At 40.9% G+C, this 19,119-nt stretch overlaps 1 protein-coding gene across 1 annotated transcript; it reads left to right on the top strand.

Annotated features, from left to right (window-relative positions):
- The first annotated feature begins 6,755 nt into the window (after positions 1–6,755).
- On the top strand, positions 6,756–18,502 carry med28 (mediator complex subunit 28). Its single transcript, XM_043694309.1, has 4 exons — positions 6,756–6,971; positions 10,766–10,832; positions 13,612–13,724; positions 17,979–18,502. Exons 1-4 carry the CDS (start codon positions 6,786–6,788, stop codon positions 18,171–18,173), a joined length of 561 nt encoding a protein of 186 aa, XP_043550244.1. The 5' UTR covers positions 6,756–6,785; the 3' UTR covers positions 18,174–18,502.
- Positions 18,503–19,119: the final 617 nt, after the last annotated feature.

Below are 19,119 nucleotides of genomic sequence, written 5' to 3'. Positions count from 1 at the left end.
CTATCTCTCAGTACCCTTTCCATTACTTTGCCTACCACCGAAGTAAGACTAACTGGCCTGTAATTCCCGGGGTTATCCCTATTCCCTTTTTTGAACAGGGGCACAACATTCGCCACTCTCCAGTCCCCTGGTACCACCCCTGTTGACAGTGAAGACGAAAAGATCATTGCCAACGGCTCTGCAATTTCCTCTCTTGCTTCCCACATAATCCTAGGATATATCCCGTCAGGCCCGGGGGACTTGTCTATCCTCAAGTTATTCAAAATGTCCAATACATCTTTCTTCCTAACAAGTATCTCCTCTACCTTACCAGTCCATTTCACACTCTCCTCTTCAGCAATACGGTCCCTCTCGTTTGTAAATACTGAAGAAAAGTACTCATTCAAGACCTCACTTATCTCTTCCGACTCAATACCTATATCTACATAGTTTTATGATTAAAGTTTGTGAGAAGATTTGTAAATTTTAAGATTAGTTCTAAACAACATAATCTAATGAATTACCAGAATTGAACTGGTGCATGTTTTTTAGGAGATGAAATCTTACCATCCTTATGTAGTCTGGCCTATTTGTAATTCTAGACCCACAGTGCTCTTAGTTGATCCCTTGAAAATAGCAAAGGCTATTTCTGAATTAGTCCTGCTGGCCCAATTCTATCAGCTGTGAGTGAGGTGACTTGGGAGTCCTCAAGTTGACTGTAGATCTCATGAAGTCTCACGGCATCAGATCAAATGTGGAAAAGGAAATTCCTGATTAATATCTACCATCCCACCTCAGCTGATGAATTACGATTTGAACACCATTTGTAAGAAGCAGAAGGTGGTGAACACACAGAAAGTATATTCTGAATGGAGTAATTTCAATGTCCTCCACACTGACTCAGCTGGTTGAACCCTGAAAAAAACACCTGTCACACTGGGCCTGTGGCAAGGGTGAGGAAACTAACAACAAGGAAAACCTACTATACTATGCCAACACTAATCTACGTATCACTGATGTACCTGTCTATGACAGTATTAGTAAGAATGACAATTCTTGTTGAGACAATGTGCTGTCTTAACACTGAGGGTACCATCCAATGTGTTTTGTGGTACTGCTGCCATGCTCAACTGATTCAAAACTGATCTGGCAACTCAAAATTGGCCATTCAGGAGGATCTGTGGATCATCAGCAGATGGGGAGCTGCATTCAACCACAATCTATGGTTGGTCTGACATATTCCTCTCATTACAATTTCTATCAAGCCAAGAGGTTAACCTTGCTCTCATACTGTACATTTTAGCTTAACACAAAGTTCTGGTGAAGATGAACATTTCAGTATATTTCAGAACAACGAACGTGTGAACAAAATTCATAGGATAAAAGGGACTCTAGCAACACGGATATAAAATTTACTAAGTGGCAGGATACATTTTAGTGGTTGATGGATACATCTTGGACAGGAGGAAGGTTTGTAGTATACTGTTATAGTGTCAGGGCCAGTGTTGCTACCTTTGCTCATCCTAATATATATTAATAACCTGGACCTCTGTGAAAAGGCTACAACTTCAAAGTTTGTGGATGATAAACAACTTAAGAGCATTGTGAACTTTAGGAAGGAAATGTTAGAAGGACATAAATGAGATAGTGTTCATTTTGAACATTAAAATCAACCTAGAAAGTTTTCCCCACTTGTCACAGGAAAAAATGGTGGAAGATTTTTCAGCACACAGAACACGAGATCATTATTTGACTATCCTTGATGAAGATAGTCATATGATGATCCTTCATTTACTATGTTGGATAATGATTGAGAAAATGCAGTGTGATAAAGTAAATGTAACTCTATTGAAAACTATAATTATCCTGCTTGTTTTTGGTGTCATTCTGACATAAAAAGATAAAAATTGTTGACACATTTATCAAACGTGAGCAATTTAATTTTGTTACTAAAGGTATCCAGTCTGGTAGGAGGAACAGATGGGCAGAGTATATTTTAAATGAGATACGGTTAGAAAGTATGAAGTAAGGCTCTTGTGACACATTTGCTGAGAGGTGCGAGGGAGGAGCGAAGGACTTCTGGGAAGGTGAGTCTAACTGTTTAAAAACCTTACTTCAGGCGTTGGGGCCTCCATTTGCCAGGAGGAGCGAAGGACTTCTGGGAAGTCATATATTTGTATGGTTGTATTACCCGAAACACTACTCGGGTAGTGTCTCCCACCCATCCTCCTCCTCTAACCAAAAAAAAAGGTTCTGTGCGCCAGATTGGTAAGGTAACGAGTTTATTTTTTTATTCCTTATTTTTCAATAGTCTCTTTGGGAATTTAGAATAGTGGGAATGGAGGTTAGGGCAGTTGAATGTTCCTCCTGCAGAATGTGGGAGGTAAGGGTCACCACTAGTGTCCCTGCTGACTACATCTGCGGGAAGTGCACCCAACTCCAGCTCCTCGAAAACCGCGTTAGGGAACTGGAGCTAAAGCTCTATGAACTTCGGATCATTCGGGAGGCAGAGGGGGTTATTGAGAGGAGTTACAGGGAGGTAGTCACACCTAAGGTAAAAGAAAAAGGCAGATGGGTTACAGTCAGGGGACGGAAGGGGAACTGGCAGGCAGTGCAGGGATCCCCTGTGGACATTCCCCTCATAATAAGTATACCGTTTTGGATACTGTTGGGGGGGAATGACTTACCAGAGGAAAGCAGTGGGGCACAGGGCTCTGGCACAGAGTCTGTCCCTGCTGCTCAGAAGGGAAGGGGGAAGAGGAGCAGAGCAGTAATCATTGGAGACTGCATAGTTAGGGGGACAGATAGGAGGGGGGATGGGAACCAAAAGTGTAGTTCGAGTATAGAAAAGGTTGAGAGTAGGGAGGTCCGAAATCAAGTTTCAGGGACGCAAGATGGTACCGGCAAGCAAGGCGTTGGTTTGAAGTGTATCTACTTCAATGCCAGGAGCATCCAGAATAAGGTGGGTGAACTTGCAGCATGGGTTGGTTCGATGTTGCCATTTTGGAGACATGGATAGAGCAGGGGCAGGAATGGTTGTTGCAGGTTCCAGGATTTAGATGTTTCAGTAAGAACAGAGAAGATGGTAAAAGAGAGGGAGGTGTGGCATTGTTGGTCAAGGACAGTATTACAGTAGCAGAAAGAATGTTTGGGGACTCGTCATCTGAGGTAGTATGGGCTGAGGTTAGAAACAGGAAAGGAGAGGTCACCCTGTGGGGAGTTTTCTATAGGCCTCCGTATAGTTCCAGAGATATAGAGGAAAGGATAGCAAAGATGATTCTTGATAGGAGTGAGACAGACAGGGTAGTTGTCATGGGGGACTTCAACTTGCCAAATATTGACTGGGAACACTATAGTACGAGTACTATAGATGGGTCAGTTTTTGTCCAGTGTGTGCAGGAGGGCTTCCTGACACAGTATGTAGACAGGCCAACAAGGGGCGAAGCCACATTAGATTTGGTACTGTGTAATGAGCCCGGCCAGGTGTTAGACTTGGAAGTAGTTAAGCACTTTGGTGATAGCGATCACAATTCTGTTATGTTTACTTTAGTGATAGAAAGGGATAGGTGTATACCACTGGGCAAGAGTTACAGCTGGGGGAAAGGCAATTACGATGCGATTCGGCAAGATTTAGGAAGCATAGGATGGGGAAGGAAACTGCAGGGGATGGGCACATTAGAAATGTGGAGCTTATTCAAGGAAAAACTACTGTGTGTCCTAGATAAGTATGTATGGATAGTAGTGGGAAGTTGTGTGTGGAGTCAGAGGAGATAGGGGAAGTACTAAATGAATATTTTTCGACAGTATTCACTCTAGAAAACGACAATGTTATCGAGGAGAATACTGAGATACAGGCTACTAGACTAGGTGGGATTGAGGTTCACAAGGAAGAGGTATTAGAAATCCTGCAGAGTGTGAAAATAGATAAGTCCCCTGGGCCGGATGGGATTTATCCTAGGATCCTCTGGGAAGCCAAGGAGGAGATTGCCGAACTTTTGGCATTGATCTTTAAATCATCATTGTCTACAGGAATAGTGACAGAAGACTGGAGGATAGCAAATGTGGTTCCCCTGTTCAAGAAGGGGAGTAGAGACAACCATGGTAATTATAGGCCAGTGAGCCTTACTTCAGTTGTTTGTAAAATGTTGAAAAAGGTTATAAGAGATAGGATTTATAATCATCTAGAAAAGAATATTTGATTAGTGATAGTCAGCACCGTTTTGTGAAGGGTAGATTGTGTCTCACAAACCTTATTAAGTTCTTTGAGAAGGTGACCAAACAGGTAGATGAGAGTAAACCGGCTGATGTGGTGTATATGGATTTCAGCAAGGCGTTCGATAAGGTTCCCCACAGTAGGCTATTGTACAAATGCGGAGGAATGGGATTCTGGGAGATATAGCAGTTTGGATCAGTAATTGGCTTGCTGAAAGAAGACAGAGGGTGGTGGTTGATGGGAAATGTTCATCCTGGAGTCCAGTTACTAGTGGTGTACCGTAAGGGTCGGTGTTGGGTCCACTGCTGTTCGTCATTTTTATAAATGACCTGGATGAAGGGTGGGTTAGTTAATTTGCAGACGACTAAGGTCGGTGGAGTTGTGGATAATGATGAAGTATGTTGTAGGTTACAGAGAGACACAGATAAGCTGCAGAGCTGGGCTGAGAGGTGGCAAATAGAGTTTAATGTGGACAAGTGTGAGGTGATTCACGTTGGTCGGAGTAACTGGAATGCAAAGTACTAGACTAATGGTAAAATTCTTGGTAGTGCAGATGAGCAGCGAAATCTCAGTGAGCAGGTACACAGATCCTTGAAAGTTGCCACCCAGGTTGACACGGTTGTTAAGGCATACAGTGTTTTAGCTTTTATTAATAGAGGGATCGAGTTCCGGAACCATGAGGTTATGCTGCAGCTGTACAAAACACTGGTGCGGCTGCACTTGGAATATTGTGTACAGTTCTGGTCACTACATTATAAGAAGGATGTGGGAGCTTTGGAAAGGGTGCAGAGGAGATTTACTAGAATGTTGCTTGGTATGGAGGGAAGGTCTTATGAGGAAAAGTTGAGGGACTTGAGGCTGTTTTCGTTAGAGAGAAGGTGGTTGAGAGGTGACTTAATAGAGACATATAAGATAATCAGAGGGTTAGATAGGGTGGACAGGGAGAGCCTTTTTCCAAGTATGGTGACAGCGAGCATGAGGGGGCATAGCTTTAAATTGAGGGGTGATAGATATAGGACAGATATCAGAGGTAGTTTCTTTACTCAGAGTAGTAAGGGTATGGAATGCTTTGGCTGCAATGGTAGTAGATTTGCCAACTTAAGTACCTTTAAGTCGTCATTGGACAAGCATATGAATGTACATGGAATAGGGTAGGTTAGATGGGCGTCAGATTGGTATGACAGGTCGGCGCAACATTAAGGGCCGAAGGGCCTGTACTGTGCTGTAATGTTCTATGGTAGTGTCTCTACTTTTGAGTAAGGTGGCCTCTGTTCAAGTCCCATCTGCTCCAGAGATCTATAATAACATCTCTGACCAACTTGTTTAGAAAATACACAGAGTATGAAGGAGCTTGGGAGTCTGCATCAATAAGTCACTAATGGTTAACATATAAATGAAGCTAGCATTTAGGAAAGCTGCGTTAGTCATTAGAATTAGCTTCATTGTCACGTGTACATTGAAAACTTTACAAGTCACCACTTACAATGCCATCACAGGTACTGAGGCACCCAGGTGCAGATTCTTACGAATAACTAGAAAAATAAAATAATAAGTCCACCACTGATTTTTAAAAAAAGTACAAAACATAGGAATAAATTAGAAAAAAAAAGTTCAGAATTAAACTTGTCTCCAGAGGCGCTTGTCTGAAGATCGCACAGTGGACCTTTAAAATGTGTCTCCAGACCATGCCGGCCTTGCCTCCAGAACCTGGTCTGCGATGGGGACTTGCCATCCAAGTTAAGCTGAAGGGGAAAAAGAAAATAAAACGGATGGAGCAGATGAGCTGTGGCATGGAAGTCCTACACCACTGTCATCTTGATTCTGATGGCGAGTGGATTTGAGTACAGGAAGTCGTGAAGTCTTGTTTCAATTGTGTGGAGCCTTTGTTAGATCTCACATTGAGGACTGTATGCAATTTTTGGTCCCTTATGTGCAAGAAATGTTCTTGTGGTGCAGAAATTGTGTTGCTATCACTGAGCCAGAAGAAATAGGTGCAAGGCCCAACCTCCATATAGGTGTGAAATAATAACCATAAACACTCCACAGTTGACAGGATGTTATTGTTGTATAAATGCAATAAAGGTTCGCCAGACTTGTTCCTACTATGGGGGTAGCAATGTAAAGAAATTAGGTAACTGGGTCTGTATTTCAGAGTTTCAAAACATTACCGAAATCCTAATCGAAACATACAAGATGTTTAAAGGGACAGACAGGGCAAATGTAGACGTTTTTCCAATTTGGGAGTTCAGAGTCTGCTTAGGCCCGACCTATTTTCCTTTCCCCCTGCTCATTCTCCACCCCTGCTCTGCCCCCAACCAGCCACCCACTCACCCCTACTCTGTCCCCACACACCAATTCACCTGTACTCCATACCCACCCACACTCCTCCTCATCCATCCCTCTTCTCACCCACGCACCCCCTGGCCCCGCCCACCCGACCTGGCCCCGCCCACCTGACCTGGCTCCGCCCACCCGACCATGCTCTGGCTCCGCCCCTGCTCTGGCTCCGCCCACCCGCCCTGCTATGGCTCCGCCCACCCTTTGCCCCTTTCCGAGATGCGGTTATACGCGTGCGCAGTGTCCCTGACGCAAGATGGCCTCTTCGTTGACGGGGATGTTTTCGCATCCTCCACAGAATCCGCCGCCTCCTCCTCCACCACCTCCTGGACCCGGGCCCGGGCCCGGACCTGGACCCCAAGGAGCGGCCGCGGTTGGTCTGACTGCAGCTCCGGCGCGGCCTCCCAGCACTTTAGTGGATGAGCTCGAGGCTTCGTTTGAGGTAGCAGCTACACCGGAGTGAAAGGGCAAGAGAGCGGGACTCAGGGAGATGGGGAGGTGAAGGGCTGGGGACAGGGTGAAGGGCTGGGGACAGGGTGAAGGGGCAAGGACAGGGTGAAGGGCTGGGGACAGGGTGAAGGGGCAAATGGCAAATGGAGCCCAAGACTGTCTTAGGGATTTTTACAGGGATAGAAAATGAAATTGTAACAGTGTAAGAATGAAGATTAGGGGGAATGGTTACCTCTGAAAAGTGATGCCCTGGTATTTTTTCAGGATGTTTTAAAGCCAATGTGGGAGGAAACATTGCATTTAGGTTTGAACAGAAGAAGTGTTTTTAATGGGCGAATGGGGAACAATGATCATGATATTAAGCCATGATGTGGAGGTACCGGTGTGGGCCATATTTGTATGAGGAGTCCATTTGAGTTTCTTGTCTTTGGGTAAGCCTGTAGGTGTTGATGATGTATAATTCTCCCTTGTTGGGAGTTCATTGCTTGGTATTTGTATGTGGTGCTGAAAATGTGTTGCTGGAAAAGTGCAGCAGGTCAGGCAGCATCTAAGGAGCAAGAAATTCGACATTTCAGGCATGAGCCCTTCTTCAGGAATGAGGAATGAAGAAGGGCTCATGCCCGAAATGTCGAATCTCCTGCTCCTTAGATGCTGCCTGACCTGCTGTGCTTTTCCAGCAACACATTTTCAGCTCTGATCTCCAGCATCTGCAGTCCTCACTTTTTCCTATTTGTACGTGGTGCCCAAATCTGAAAAGGCATTTGTACGGGGTGCCCAAATCTGAAAAGGCATTTGTACAGGGACTGCTTTAGGATCTGAGAAGTGGTGAATGGTGCTGAACATTGTGCAATAATTCCTAATGAAGGGCTTTTTCCTGAAAGGTCGATTTTTTTTTCCCTGCTCCTCGGATACTGCCTGACCTGCTATGCTTTTCCAGCACCACTCTAATCTTGACCCATGATCATTCATACCCACTTCAGACCTGATGATGGAGGGAGGGTCATTGATGAAGCAGATTTAGATTAATAAGACTACCCTGAGGAATTTCTCCATCGTTATCCTAGAGCTGAGATGATCAACCTGTATTAACCACAACCATCTTCCTAAGTGTCAGGTATGACTCTAGCCAGTAGAGAGATTTCCCTCTGCCATTGATTCCAAATTTGCTAGGGCTCCTTGAAGCCACATTCGATCAATTGTGATATTGACGTCAAGGGCTGTCACTCTCACCTCGCCTCTGGAATTTAGTCCTTTTGAATGTGTTTGAAACAAGGCTGTAATGAGGTCAGGAGTTGAGTGGCCCTGGGAGAATGCAAACTGGCTAGCAGTGAGCATGGAGGGTTTTGCTAAGCAGCTGCTATTTGATAGCTGTGTTGATGATTGAAAGTAGACTGATGAGGTGGTAATTGGCCGGGTCGGATTTGTCCTGCATTTTATGTACAGAATATACCTAAACAATTTTCCACATTAGTGGGTAGTTGCCAGTGTTGTAACTGTACTGGAACATCTTGGCTTGGGATGCAGCATGTTCTGGATTGCAGGTCTTCAGGACTATTGCTGGAATGTTGTAAGGGTCTGTAGCCTTTGCAGTATCCAGTGCCTTCAACTGTTTCTTGATATCATGTGGAGTGAATCAAATTGGCGAAAGACAGGCACCTGTGATGCTGGGGACCACTGGAGGTGGTGAAATGGATCATTCACTCGGCACTTTTGAGTGAAGATTATTGCAAATATCGGAGTGTTCTCTTTTGCACTGATGTTTTTAGGCTGTTCCACCATTGAAAATGGGGATATTTGTGGAACCTCCTCCAGTGAGTTGTTTAATTCCCTTGAACCAGGTTTGACTCGCTTGATTGTAATGATAGAATGGAGTATATGCTGGATCACGAGGTCGCAGATCATGTAGGAGTACGATTCTACTGCTGGGGGCTCACAGCATGAATGCCCAGTCTTGAGTTGCTAGATCTGTTCTATCTGTCCCATTTAGAGTGGTGATAGTGCCATGTGGCATAATGGAGGATATTCCCAATGTGAAGTTGGATTTTGTCTTCAGAAGGACAGTGTGGTGGTAACTTTTACTGATACTGTTGTGGACAGATGCATCGACAGCCAGCAGATTGGTGAGGATGAGATCAAGTATGTTTCTTCCTCTCTTGTTCTTCCCCCATCCCGCAGCTGCAGACCTCGTCTAGCAGGTTTGTTTTAGGACTAAATCAGTTTGATTAGTAGTATTGCTGTCAAGCCACTCTTGGTGCTGGACACTGAAGTCCCATGCCCAGAGTATGTTCTGTGCTCTTGCCACCCTCACTGCTTCTTTCAAGTATTGTTCAACATCAAGGAGTACTGATTCTCAACTGAGGGAGAATGGTAGCTGGTAAGCACAAAGTTTCCTTGTCCATGTTTGACCTGATGCCATGGCATTCTGTGGGGTTTAGAGTCAGTGTTGAGGAATTTCAGGGCAACTCCCTTCCAACTGCTGGCACCGCTACTGGGTCTGCTCTGCCAATGGAACAAGACATATCCAGGGATGGTAATGGTGGTGGTTGGTACATCATATGATAACATGAACATGACTATGTCAGGCTGTACCTTGACTAGTCTGTGAGACAGCTGTCCCAATTTTGGCACCGGACCCCAGATTTAGTAGGGAGGTCTTTGCACGGTCAATAGAGCATTTTTAGTTATTGCCTTTTCCAATGCCTAGGTCAATACCAAATAGTCCATGCAGTTTCATTTCTTGAATTTTAAACTTTGTAGCGATTATACAACTGAGTGGCCTGCTATGCCATTTCAGAGTTCAGTTGATGCTGTGGGTCTGGAGTCATATGTAGGCCAGACCGGTGAAGTTGGCGGATTTCCTTTCCTCAAAAACATTAGTGAATCAGGGTGGGTCTTTTCTGACAATTGAAGCATGGTTTCATGATCACCATGGTTTGGTAAGCATTTCTATTGAAAGATAGAAAGGCATCTAAAGTTAGAGCAACTGGATGAAGATAAAGAATGTGAAATGAGGTAGAAAGAAGCAAATGTACCAAAATAGCTTCAAAAATTGCTGAAGAAGCTGAGGTCTGGCAGAATCTGTGAAAAGAGAACATTTAGAGTCTGATATGCAACTGAAGTGGGATGGAAGATGATTTTTGTGCTACTAAGAAAGGGGGAGATTGTGAGTGTGCTCAAAGCAAAACATTAAGGGAATGCTATTGGTTGGAGAGGAGAGTTTTATGAAAAAAAATTGGTGTTAAAATTATGAATATTACAGAATAAGTTAGCTTTGCAGGAAGCAAATCCATGTAAAGAAATCACGGGAGGTGTGAGGATATTCGAAATAGTTCGAAAGTTCAAGACTAAGGGATATGAATACAAAATAGTAAATTATAAATTCCATTCGAAATTCAGGAGAAATTCAATAGTAGTAAAGTCAGGGGTCTGTAGAACAGAAAAGCCCATCGTGTCTGTGCCAACTATCTAACTATTCCAATATACTATATTGACATGGAACTTATTAGGAGTTGAAGTGAAGAGCGTTGATGCATTTAAGGGGGATCTAGATAAGTGAAAGTAGAATGGAATGGCATCTTCGAGTTGAATTAGTGGCTGTTATCTTAAGCTTTCTCCACCAATAATCTAATTTACATATTTTCCTTTCACCTTTTGTGCTCACTTTCCACAGAATCCTTGAATCTGATCTTGCAATTGTAGTTGGGTATAAAAAATATCCTTAGTTAAGATTGTTTCGATCAACTAAATATTGGTGCATTGGAAGCATTAATTGTGAATTTCTTGTAGGCATGCTTTGCATCACTGGTCAGTCAAGACTATGTGAATGGTACTGATCAAGAAGAAATTAGAACAGGTGAGACTCTCTGAAATAGCACACATGATAATGTAAAAATGATAACTACTAAATGATACCTATCTTACAAGCAATCAGTTGCATTTCAGGTGTTGCTTTGCATTGTTTAAGGGTCATGTGTTGAAGGTTGTAGTGCGCAATTGTTCTTTCTTTTCAAACATATCTTGTATCTGAGGTGAGCATTTGGATATGACACAATGTCATAGAAACATTTCTCAAACACTTTTGCACCATTACAAAAGTGGTGTGAACTGTTCTAACATTTTAAATAATCCTTTTGAATACATAAGGCTGATTTGCTATTCAAAATCATATAATATAGGGAATAACACCGATATTTGATCATCATTATTGTTATTGAAGTATCTGGCAACAATGGCCTGATGATTAATGACGAGGGATATGACAAAACGTGGTGAGAAAATTGGAAATTATGCGAATATTTGAACTCTAGCCTAAATTATTATTTGTATGGATTTAGTATTACCTATGCTTTTATACTCCATACCACTATTTATTAAACATAGGATAACATTCATATTTTGACTACTCAGTCAACTGTTCTTACATGGTAAGTCCTTCTCAAAATAATAAAGTTTACACCATTGAAAGTTAGATGTCTCCGATTTATTAGCTGCAATCATTAAACATATGCTCACCAGTTAAAGAAAACTTTGCAGGTTTTAGGCAGGGAGTTCAAGGTTTACAATTTCAAGTTCAGTTTTCAGATTTATCACTGATCAAATTCTGAAGTACAGTACCTGTTCAATACTCACTTTTTATTCAATTTATTTACCTTTAATAAGTCTCAATTTAAATGTTTCATCAGATTACCTAAAACAACTTCAATTGTTTTTAAATGGTCTCTCTCTCAATATTAAATGACAGCAAACTCCGTTTTTGTGATTGTCATAAATCCTCTGTTCTATCTTTCACCTATCCTGTCCTCTGGAACTGTTTATATTGTCTGCTATAAGGTTGGTACGTCTTAAAATGTATAGGGTTCTTTTCCAGTCATTTCTGATGTGAACACCCTTGGCGTGTTCAAAGTTCATGCCTACTAAACTGCCTTTCAGTCTGAGTTGCCAAATTCCTGGTAGAACACTTTTTAAAATCTTATTTAATTCTCACTATACTGATGCAAAGTAATTCAATATGACCACCATCTTATTATTATTGCCTGCATCACCTTTTATAAATTTTCAAAGTGCTCATATTTCTCTCAACCACCCTGTTTCCATATATAGTTATAGAAGGTTTTGTTTTAATTTTGATATTCCTGGATTTCTTTTAATACTCTGCTTTTCTTAGTTCTCTTAAAATGCAGTGTCTTGCTATTCTTTACATTTTCTGACTTTCCAGGATTTTTGTGTTCTTTTTATTTTGGGTATTGCTGAAAAAAGGTTTTCATTTTGAACTCATCATAGTATTTCACAAAAACAACATAATTGTAAAGCGAAGATGTTTCTTTGCTGTGTGAGAAGATAGTGCTGATCAGCAGTTATAGAGGTATTGTCACAGAGGTCATTGAATATTTTAAAACCAAGGTGGATAGATTCTTAAGCAGGGGAATCTGGGGTTACTGAAGGTAGATGGGAATGTATAATTTGAAACAAACATCAGCTTTGATCTTACTGAATGGCAGAGCTGGCTTGAGGGGCACAATGGTCTATTTGTGTTTCACCTATTTGTATGTGCCTAACATTTTATTCTTTGTTTCCTTATGCGTTTTATATTGATTCTAATTTTTAAAGACATTATATCATCCAAGTCTCCCTGACTGTTTGCAATTAAATATAGCTTTAACTTCCTTATTGTGATCTGACAAAAGTTATAAAAGAAAACTGTATTAACATGAACTTGTGTCCAAAAACCTCCTTTTGCTGTTTTCCTGACATGATTTGAAACTGTATGTCTAGATTAGAGTGGTGCTGGAAAAGCACAGCAAGTCAGTCAGCATCTGAGGAGCAGGAAAATTGACATTTTGGGTAAAAGCCCTTCAGCCCTTTTTTCAGCACCACTCTAATCTAGACTCTGATTTCCAGCATCTGCAGTCCTCACTTTTGCCTTGAAATTGTATATGTCTGTTCTTTGAATTAGTAAATTTCAGTGATGTAATGTACAACACTTATGTTACAAATACTTTGTTTTTGAACACGTTCCAGAACATAGTAAAGGAAATGTTGGTCTGCACCAGTGATTATCCCTTTATGTTCTTCAGTTTTAAAATCGTGACAACTCTGTAGGCAGTTACTGAGTGCAAAGTAGTCTTTTCTCTCGCGTGAACGCAGGGATTAAAGAACTAGCAAAGGGCTCTTTCCATTACAGCAATGCAGTAACTTATTTTCTAGTGGCATTTTCCATGCTATCTTTTCCACAAGTTCATAAAAGAGCAAGACACTATAATGATCCTTAAGTTATTCAGCATAGGACACCTAAGTGTCCTTGAATACAAGCATAGATATTTTCTGATCTGTCTTTTCAGAGATGGAATTTCACACTTCTCCAGCAGATGGGAATTGTACCTGAGGCCCCCTGGCCCTACCACTGCACGAAAAGAGCTCTTTGAATACAAGCATATACTGACAAGGTTATCTGCCTTGGACAACGAACAAAAGAGGGCATATGGGTCTTAATGAGAACTGTAAATTCTTAGGTTGTTTTATTACCGCTGAGACATTTTTCACTTAACATTTTAATTACAGTGATGCATATTTTAGAATGTATGAAAAGTCCTGAATTTTTATTTAAACAAATATATTGATTCATATTTTTACAGGTGTAGAACAGTGCATCCAAAGGTTTTTGGATGTTGCCAGACAAACAGAATGCTTTTTTCTCCAGAAGAGACTGCAGCTTGCTGTACAAAAACCTGAGCAAGTCATAAAAGAGGTGAAGAGTATTTATTATAGTTTTGTAGCTTTATTTCCCATTTTCAGGATAAATTGTTGAGAGGATAAAATTACCTGGAAATTGAGTAATGGGTAGTTTATCACTAGGATCCAAACTACAATTTAATGAAGTTAATGCTCTGAACCTAAGGACATGGTAGAGCCACTGAGATGACTAATCTATAAATTTCTTAGAAATATGTTTACTCAAGTAATCTAGTAAATTACCAAATACCTTACACACTACAATAAGAAGTAGGAATATGAGTAGGCTGTCTGGCCCCTCAGCCTGCTCTGTCATTCAATAGGATCATGGCTAATCCGACATTCCTCATGTCCACTTTCCTGCCTTTTCCCCATAACCTTTGATTCCCTTACTGATCAAGGATCTATCTATCTCAGCCTTGAATATTTACAAGGACTCTACCCCCACAACTCTTTGTGGCAAGAAGTTCCAAAGATTTTCAACCCTTTGAGAAGAAATTACTTCTTGTTTCAGTCTTAAATTGGCACACCTTTATTCTGATACTATGCCCTCTGGTTCTAGACTTGTCTATGGAAACATCCTCTTATGGAACTTGACAGGGTAAATTCTAAGAATCCTATGTTTGAATGAGATAACTTCTAATCCTTCTAAACTCCATTGAGAGTCCCAACCTGTTTAGTCTTAAAGCTCATAAGACAAATCTCTCCATACCAGGGATCATCCTAGTGAACAGTCTTTGAGCGCCAATGAAATCACATCTTCCCTTAAATAAGGGGCTAAAACTGTTTGATAGTATGCCAAGGTCTCACCAGCACCTTGTACAATCACAATAAGACTTCCCTTGAAATAAGGACCATGTTCCATTACCCTTCCTGATTACCTACTGCATCTGGGTGCTTTTGTGTTTCATGCACAAGTATCTCAAGATCTCTTGTGTTGCATCTTTTCTCCAGATGAGTAATACTCTCTTCTTTTCTCCTCTTTTTCCCTTCCAAAATGAATAACTTCACATTTTTCACATTATACTCTATTTGCCAACTTTTTACCCACTCACTTAACATATCAATATTTCTCTGTTTGTATTCTCTTTGTAATGTTATTTTTCATCTATTTTTGTGTCATCTATATGTTTGGCTTCCTCCTTGCATGTCAATTAATATAGAGTCACTAAAATGTACTGCACGGAAACAGACCCTTTGGTCCAACTTGTCTATGTCAACCAGATATTCTACATTAATCTAGTCCTATTTGCCAGCACTTGGCCCATATTCCTCTAAACCCTTCCTATTCATGTACTCATCCAGATGCCTTTTAAATGCTGTAATTTTCAGGCCCCAACACTTCCTCTAGCAGCTCATTCCATACACGGATCACCCTCTGCATGAAAAAGTTGCCCCTTTAGGTCCCTTTTAAATCTTCCCCTCTCACCTTAAACCTATGCCCTCTTGTTCTGGACTCCCCGCCCCAGGGAAAAGAACTTGTCTGTTTACTCTTTCTATGCCCCTCATGATTTTATAAACCTCGAAGATCATCCTTGGGCCTCTGACACTCCGGGGAAAACAGTCCCAGCCTATTTAGCTTCTTCCTATAGCTCAAACCCTCCAAACCTGGCAACATCCTTGTCAATCTTTTCTGAATCCTTTCAAGTTTCACACCATCCTTCCTATAGGAGGGAGACCACAATTGTGCACACTATTCCAAAAGTGGCCTAACCAATGTCCTGTGCAGCAGCAACATGACCTCCCAACTCCAATACTCAATGCTGTGACCAGTTAAACAAAGGATACCAAACATAGCCCTCACCACCTTTTCTAACTGCAACTCCACTTTCAAGGAACTATGAACCTGCACTTCAAGGTATCTTTGTTCAGTAACACTCCCCAGGACCTTACCATGAAATGTATAAGTCCTGCCCTGACTTGCTTTTCCAAAATCCAGCATCTGACATTTATCTAAATTACACTCCATCTGCAATTCATTGGCCCATCTGATCAAGATCCCGTTGCACTCTGAAGTAACCTTTTTCGCTATCCACCACACCTCCGATTTTAGTGATATTGTAAATTGGTATGGATCAAGTACTGGTCCCCATGGAAGCCCACTATTTACAGGTTACTAACCAGAAAAAAAATCCTTAACCCCCACTCATTTCCTGCCCATTATCCAATTCTTTATCTACAGCAGTATACCACCTCTTAACACCATGGATGCTTACCGTACGGCTGTGCTTTTTGTAAGGTACTTTGTCAAACATTTTGGAAGTCTGAATACCACACATCCTACTGGTTCCCCTGTCCATTCTAAACTCTAAGTTAGACACAAGTTTTGTTTGGCATCTATCATAGGAATCTATTGCATGTGCACATTATAAAATTATTTGCAGAATTTGGCTCCAGTTACTTTCTGGATTTCAGTGGCCGATTAAATATGGATTTGTACGCAAGGATATCTGTTCTCTCAGCTCAGTAATATTTGACTCTGACACTATTCTTGGTCTTTTCTGCCATATCCCATTGAGAGTTTTGTTTTTACTAGCAGTTAGAACAACCATGGTTAGAACAGTGACTTCCCACTGCTGCTTTTATCTTTCAGCAATTGATAGTTAAAGCTTGAAGCTTCACTTCTGCAATTTTATGGTTCTTGCTTTCTTTGGGCAATACCTGCAAGCCTCAGTGATTTATCTTTAAGTGCATGCTGTGCTTTTTTTTTTTGCATTCATCTGAAAGGAAAAATAAGAATACTGTGTAATACTTTATTGAAAAGGTGGCAGCTACAACAGTGAAGTGACAGTAATTGTGCTTCCTCAGTACATTCTGGAGTGTCAACCTAGATGTGTATACTTTGCTCTCTCCAATCATTGGATCAATAACCTTCTGACTTCTGAGTGCTATCGCTGAGGCACAACTGCCACATAATACAGGAAGGCAATCAGTGGTGTCATTTATAGACCAAACCAAGTTCGGAAGGTAGGTTTCCTTCGTTAGTTCTGTTAATGAACTAGTTGGGTACAGCAATCCTGTAGCTTCCTTGTCCCCATCACTGATACTTGATTTTTCATCTAATTATTAATTTACATTTTAATTCTCCAGCTCCCATTACATGATTTCAAAATGTCTCCAGATATTTGTTATCGCTTGATTATTAGATCTTAACATAACCATTATGTTCAGGGCAATGTAAACGATAGGTAGAAATGGAGCCCAAAGACAACAATACCAGTTAAGCAAAGGGATGGAGAATTGGGAGCCAGGGAAAAAGAAAAGCTGATGCAGGGTAATAGGAATCATTAGTGGGTGAAAATGGGTTGTCTGTGATGAAAGCAGCCCATGTGATGACAGGGCCAGTGGTGTGGAGGTGGATAAAGGAGATGGAAGGCCCTAAAATTATTGAACTCGATCATGATTCCTGAAATCTGCAAGGTCTCCTAGAAAAAAGGGTGTTGCTTCGTAGAGGTGGTTAAGCAGGTTATGCCTATATTTAGTGGAGTTTAGAAAAATTAGATAATTTTATTGAAACACATAAAATTCTGAGGGCTCTTTACAGATGCTGAGGGGAGTCCTTCTTTTCTAGCAGAGTTTCAAAATAAGGATTCTCCCATTTAAGACTGGGATGAGGAGAAATTTCTTTGAGCGCTTTTAATGTTTGGAAGTCTCTTCCTGAGGGAATGTTGGAAGCTGGATTCTTTGAATATACTTATGGCTGACTTAGAGATTTTTCTCAACAATAAAGTTATGTCTTATGGTGGGCAGGCAGAAAATTAGTATTAAGATCACAGTTGGATTAGCCATGCATTATTTAATGCTGGAGCAGGCATGACTGGCTGAATGGTCTCCTATTATGTTCTTCTGAAGTTGGGACACAGAAGCAATGATCTAATTGAATGGCAGAGTAGACCTAATGGGCTAAGTGCCATACTCCTGTTCCAATGTTTCAAAATTAATCTTGTAATCCAAATCCTACTTAATTATTGTGCTACATACTTATTGAATAATTTCTATGTGTGCTTTCTCCTTGATTGTGATATCATCCGACTTTCCTCATTCTCTGACCTACAGGAAGGACACTTAGTTTCATTGTTGATTTAGCAATTACAAAGCTTCACGAATGACATGGGTCCAAATTCTGCTGCTTTGCTCTGCTCAACTTTTATTTTGGAAACTCTTGTCTCAATGTATATTATTAACAACGTATTCCTAATCATAATATGCCTTTTTAATGTTTAAGCATAGATTCTTCTGTTTGAAAAAAAGTTCTTGTATTCTTTTACAGGATGTTTCTGAATTGAAAAATGAGCTACAGAGAAAGGAGGCCTTGATCCAGAAACATCTGAGCAAGCTGCGCCACTGGCAACAAGTCTTGGAAGATATTAATGTGCAGCCCAAAAAATCAGACCTAGCTCAAGGCCCTTTGGCCTATCTTGAACAAGCATCTGCAAATATCCCAGCTCCGTTAAAGCAAACTTGAAAATTATTGCGAAAACTAAGGTGTCTGGAACTTTTAACTATTCTGCTGACACCACACCAGCTACCCCAATTCCACTACCAAAACAGTTCCAGTTAGTCTCTATGAAGGCAGTTTGCATTTATACATGTACAGCAATTAAATCATTTTTCAGTTACTGTTTGGAACTGCCAGGTAAAAATTGCTGGTCGAGGTCAGTCATTCTCAGTGTAAAAATGTTTTGTGAAACTATTGCTGCCGTGGTTTTATATAAAACTATGTATTGCTATTAAGTCTGAGGAATTTCTACAATTTTCAGAGCAATTAAAAAAACCTTATTGGACTTTTTTAGATACATTTTGTTACAATTATTTTCACAGCATATTAATGTCTTTAGAATATCATAACTTAGGCCTGCCAGTTACCTTTTAATGGCCTCATTCACTGTAGTATAAGAAATTGAGACCTATCCTTTAGTGTAAAGTTTTAAACAAAGTGCCTATAAAGTATGAATTGGGCCTTGATTTCTGTGGTTTTAGATTGCTGATAACTCCTGTGCCTTTTAGATGGGAAATTTATAGCTATCTCTACTAAAGACAGGAGTGTTTGCTGACACCAACTGTGCATTTGTGCAAATCGAGGAATGCACATTTACAAGCATTGCTGTCATCATGTACACTTTATGTATGATGTCATGTGAAAATGCATTATTGCGCATGGGATTTTTAAAGTGAGCTTCAATGTTGGGGAGAAGGTCAGGAGAATCCCCCAGAATAAGATAAGGGGGCACAGAAACTGTGGAGACTTGGACAGCCCATGAGCCAGGAGGCCGTTTTTCAAGAGAACAATTCTTGGATGTGTGATATCGAACAAAAGAATGTTATCAAACAGCACTTAATTAACAATAGCCTGCTCACATATACTCAGTTTTAATTTCGCCAGGGCCACTCAGCTTCTGATTATATTCCAG

Source organism: Chiloscyllium plagiosum, chromosome 1, assembly GCF_004010195.1.
Source record: "Chiloscyllium plagiosum isolate BGI_BamShark_2017 chromosome 1, ASM401019v2, whole genome shotgun sequence".
In the NCBI taxonomy this organism is placed as follows: domain Eukaryota; kingdom Metazoa; phylum Chordata; class Chondrichthyes; order Orectolobiformes; family Hemiscylliidae; genus Chiloscyllium; species Chiloscyllium plagiosum.
Note: the sequence above shows the minus strand (reverse complement) of the source record. Positions and strands in the feature narration are given on the sequence as shown.

Excerpts from the sequence above, each read along its gene's own strand:
- med28 (XM_043694309.1), top strand. The coding sequence starts at position 6,786 with ATGGCCTCTTCGTTGACGGGGATGTTTTCGCATCCTCCACAGAATCCG. Across the intron at positions 10,833-13,611 it reads TCAAGAAGAAATTAGAACAG|GTGTAGAACAGTGCATCCAA; the intron begins GTGAGACTCTCT and ends ATATTTTTACAG. Across the intron at positions 13,725-17,978 it reads CTGAGCAAGTCATAAAAGAG|GATGTTTCTGAATTGAAAAA; the intron begins GTGAAGAGTATT and ends ATTCTTTTACAG.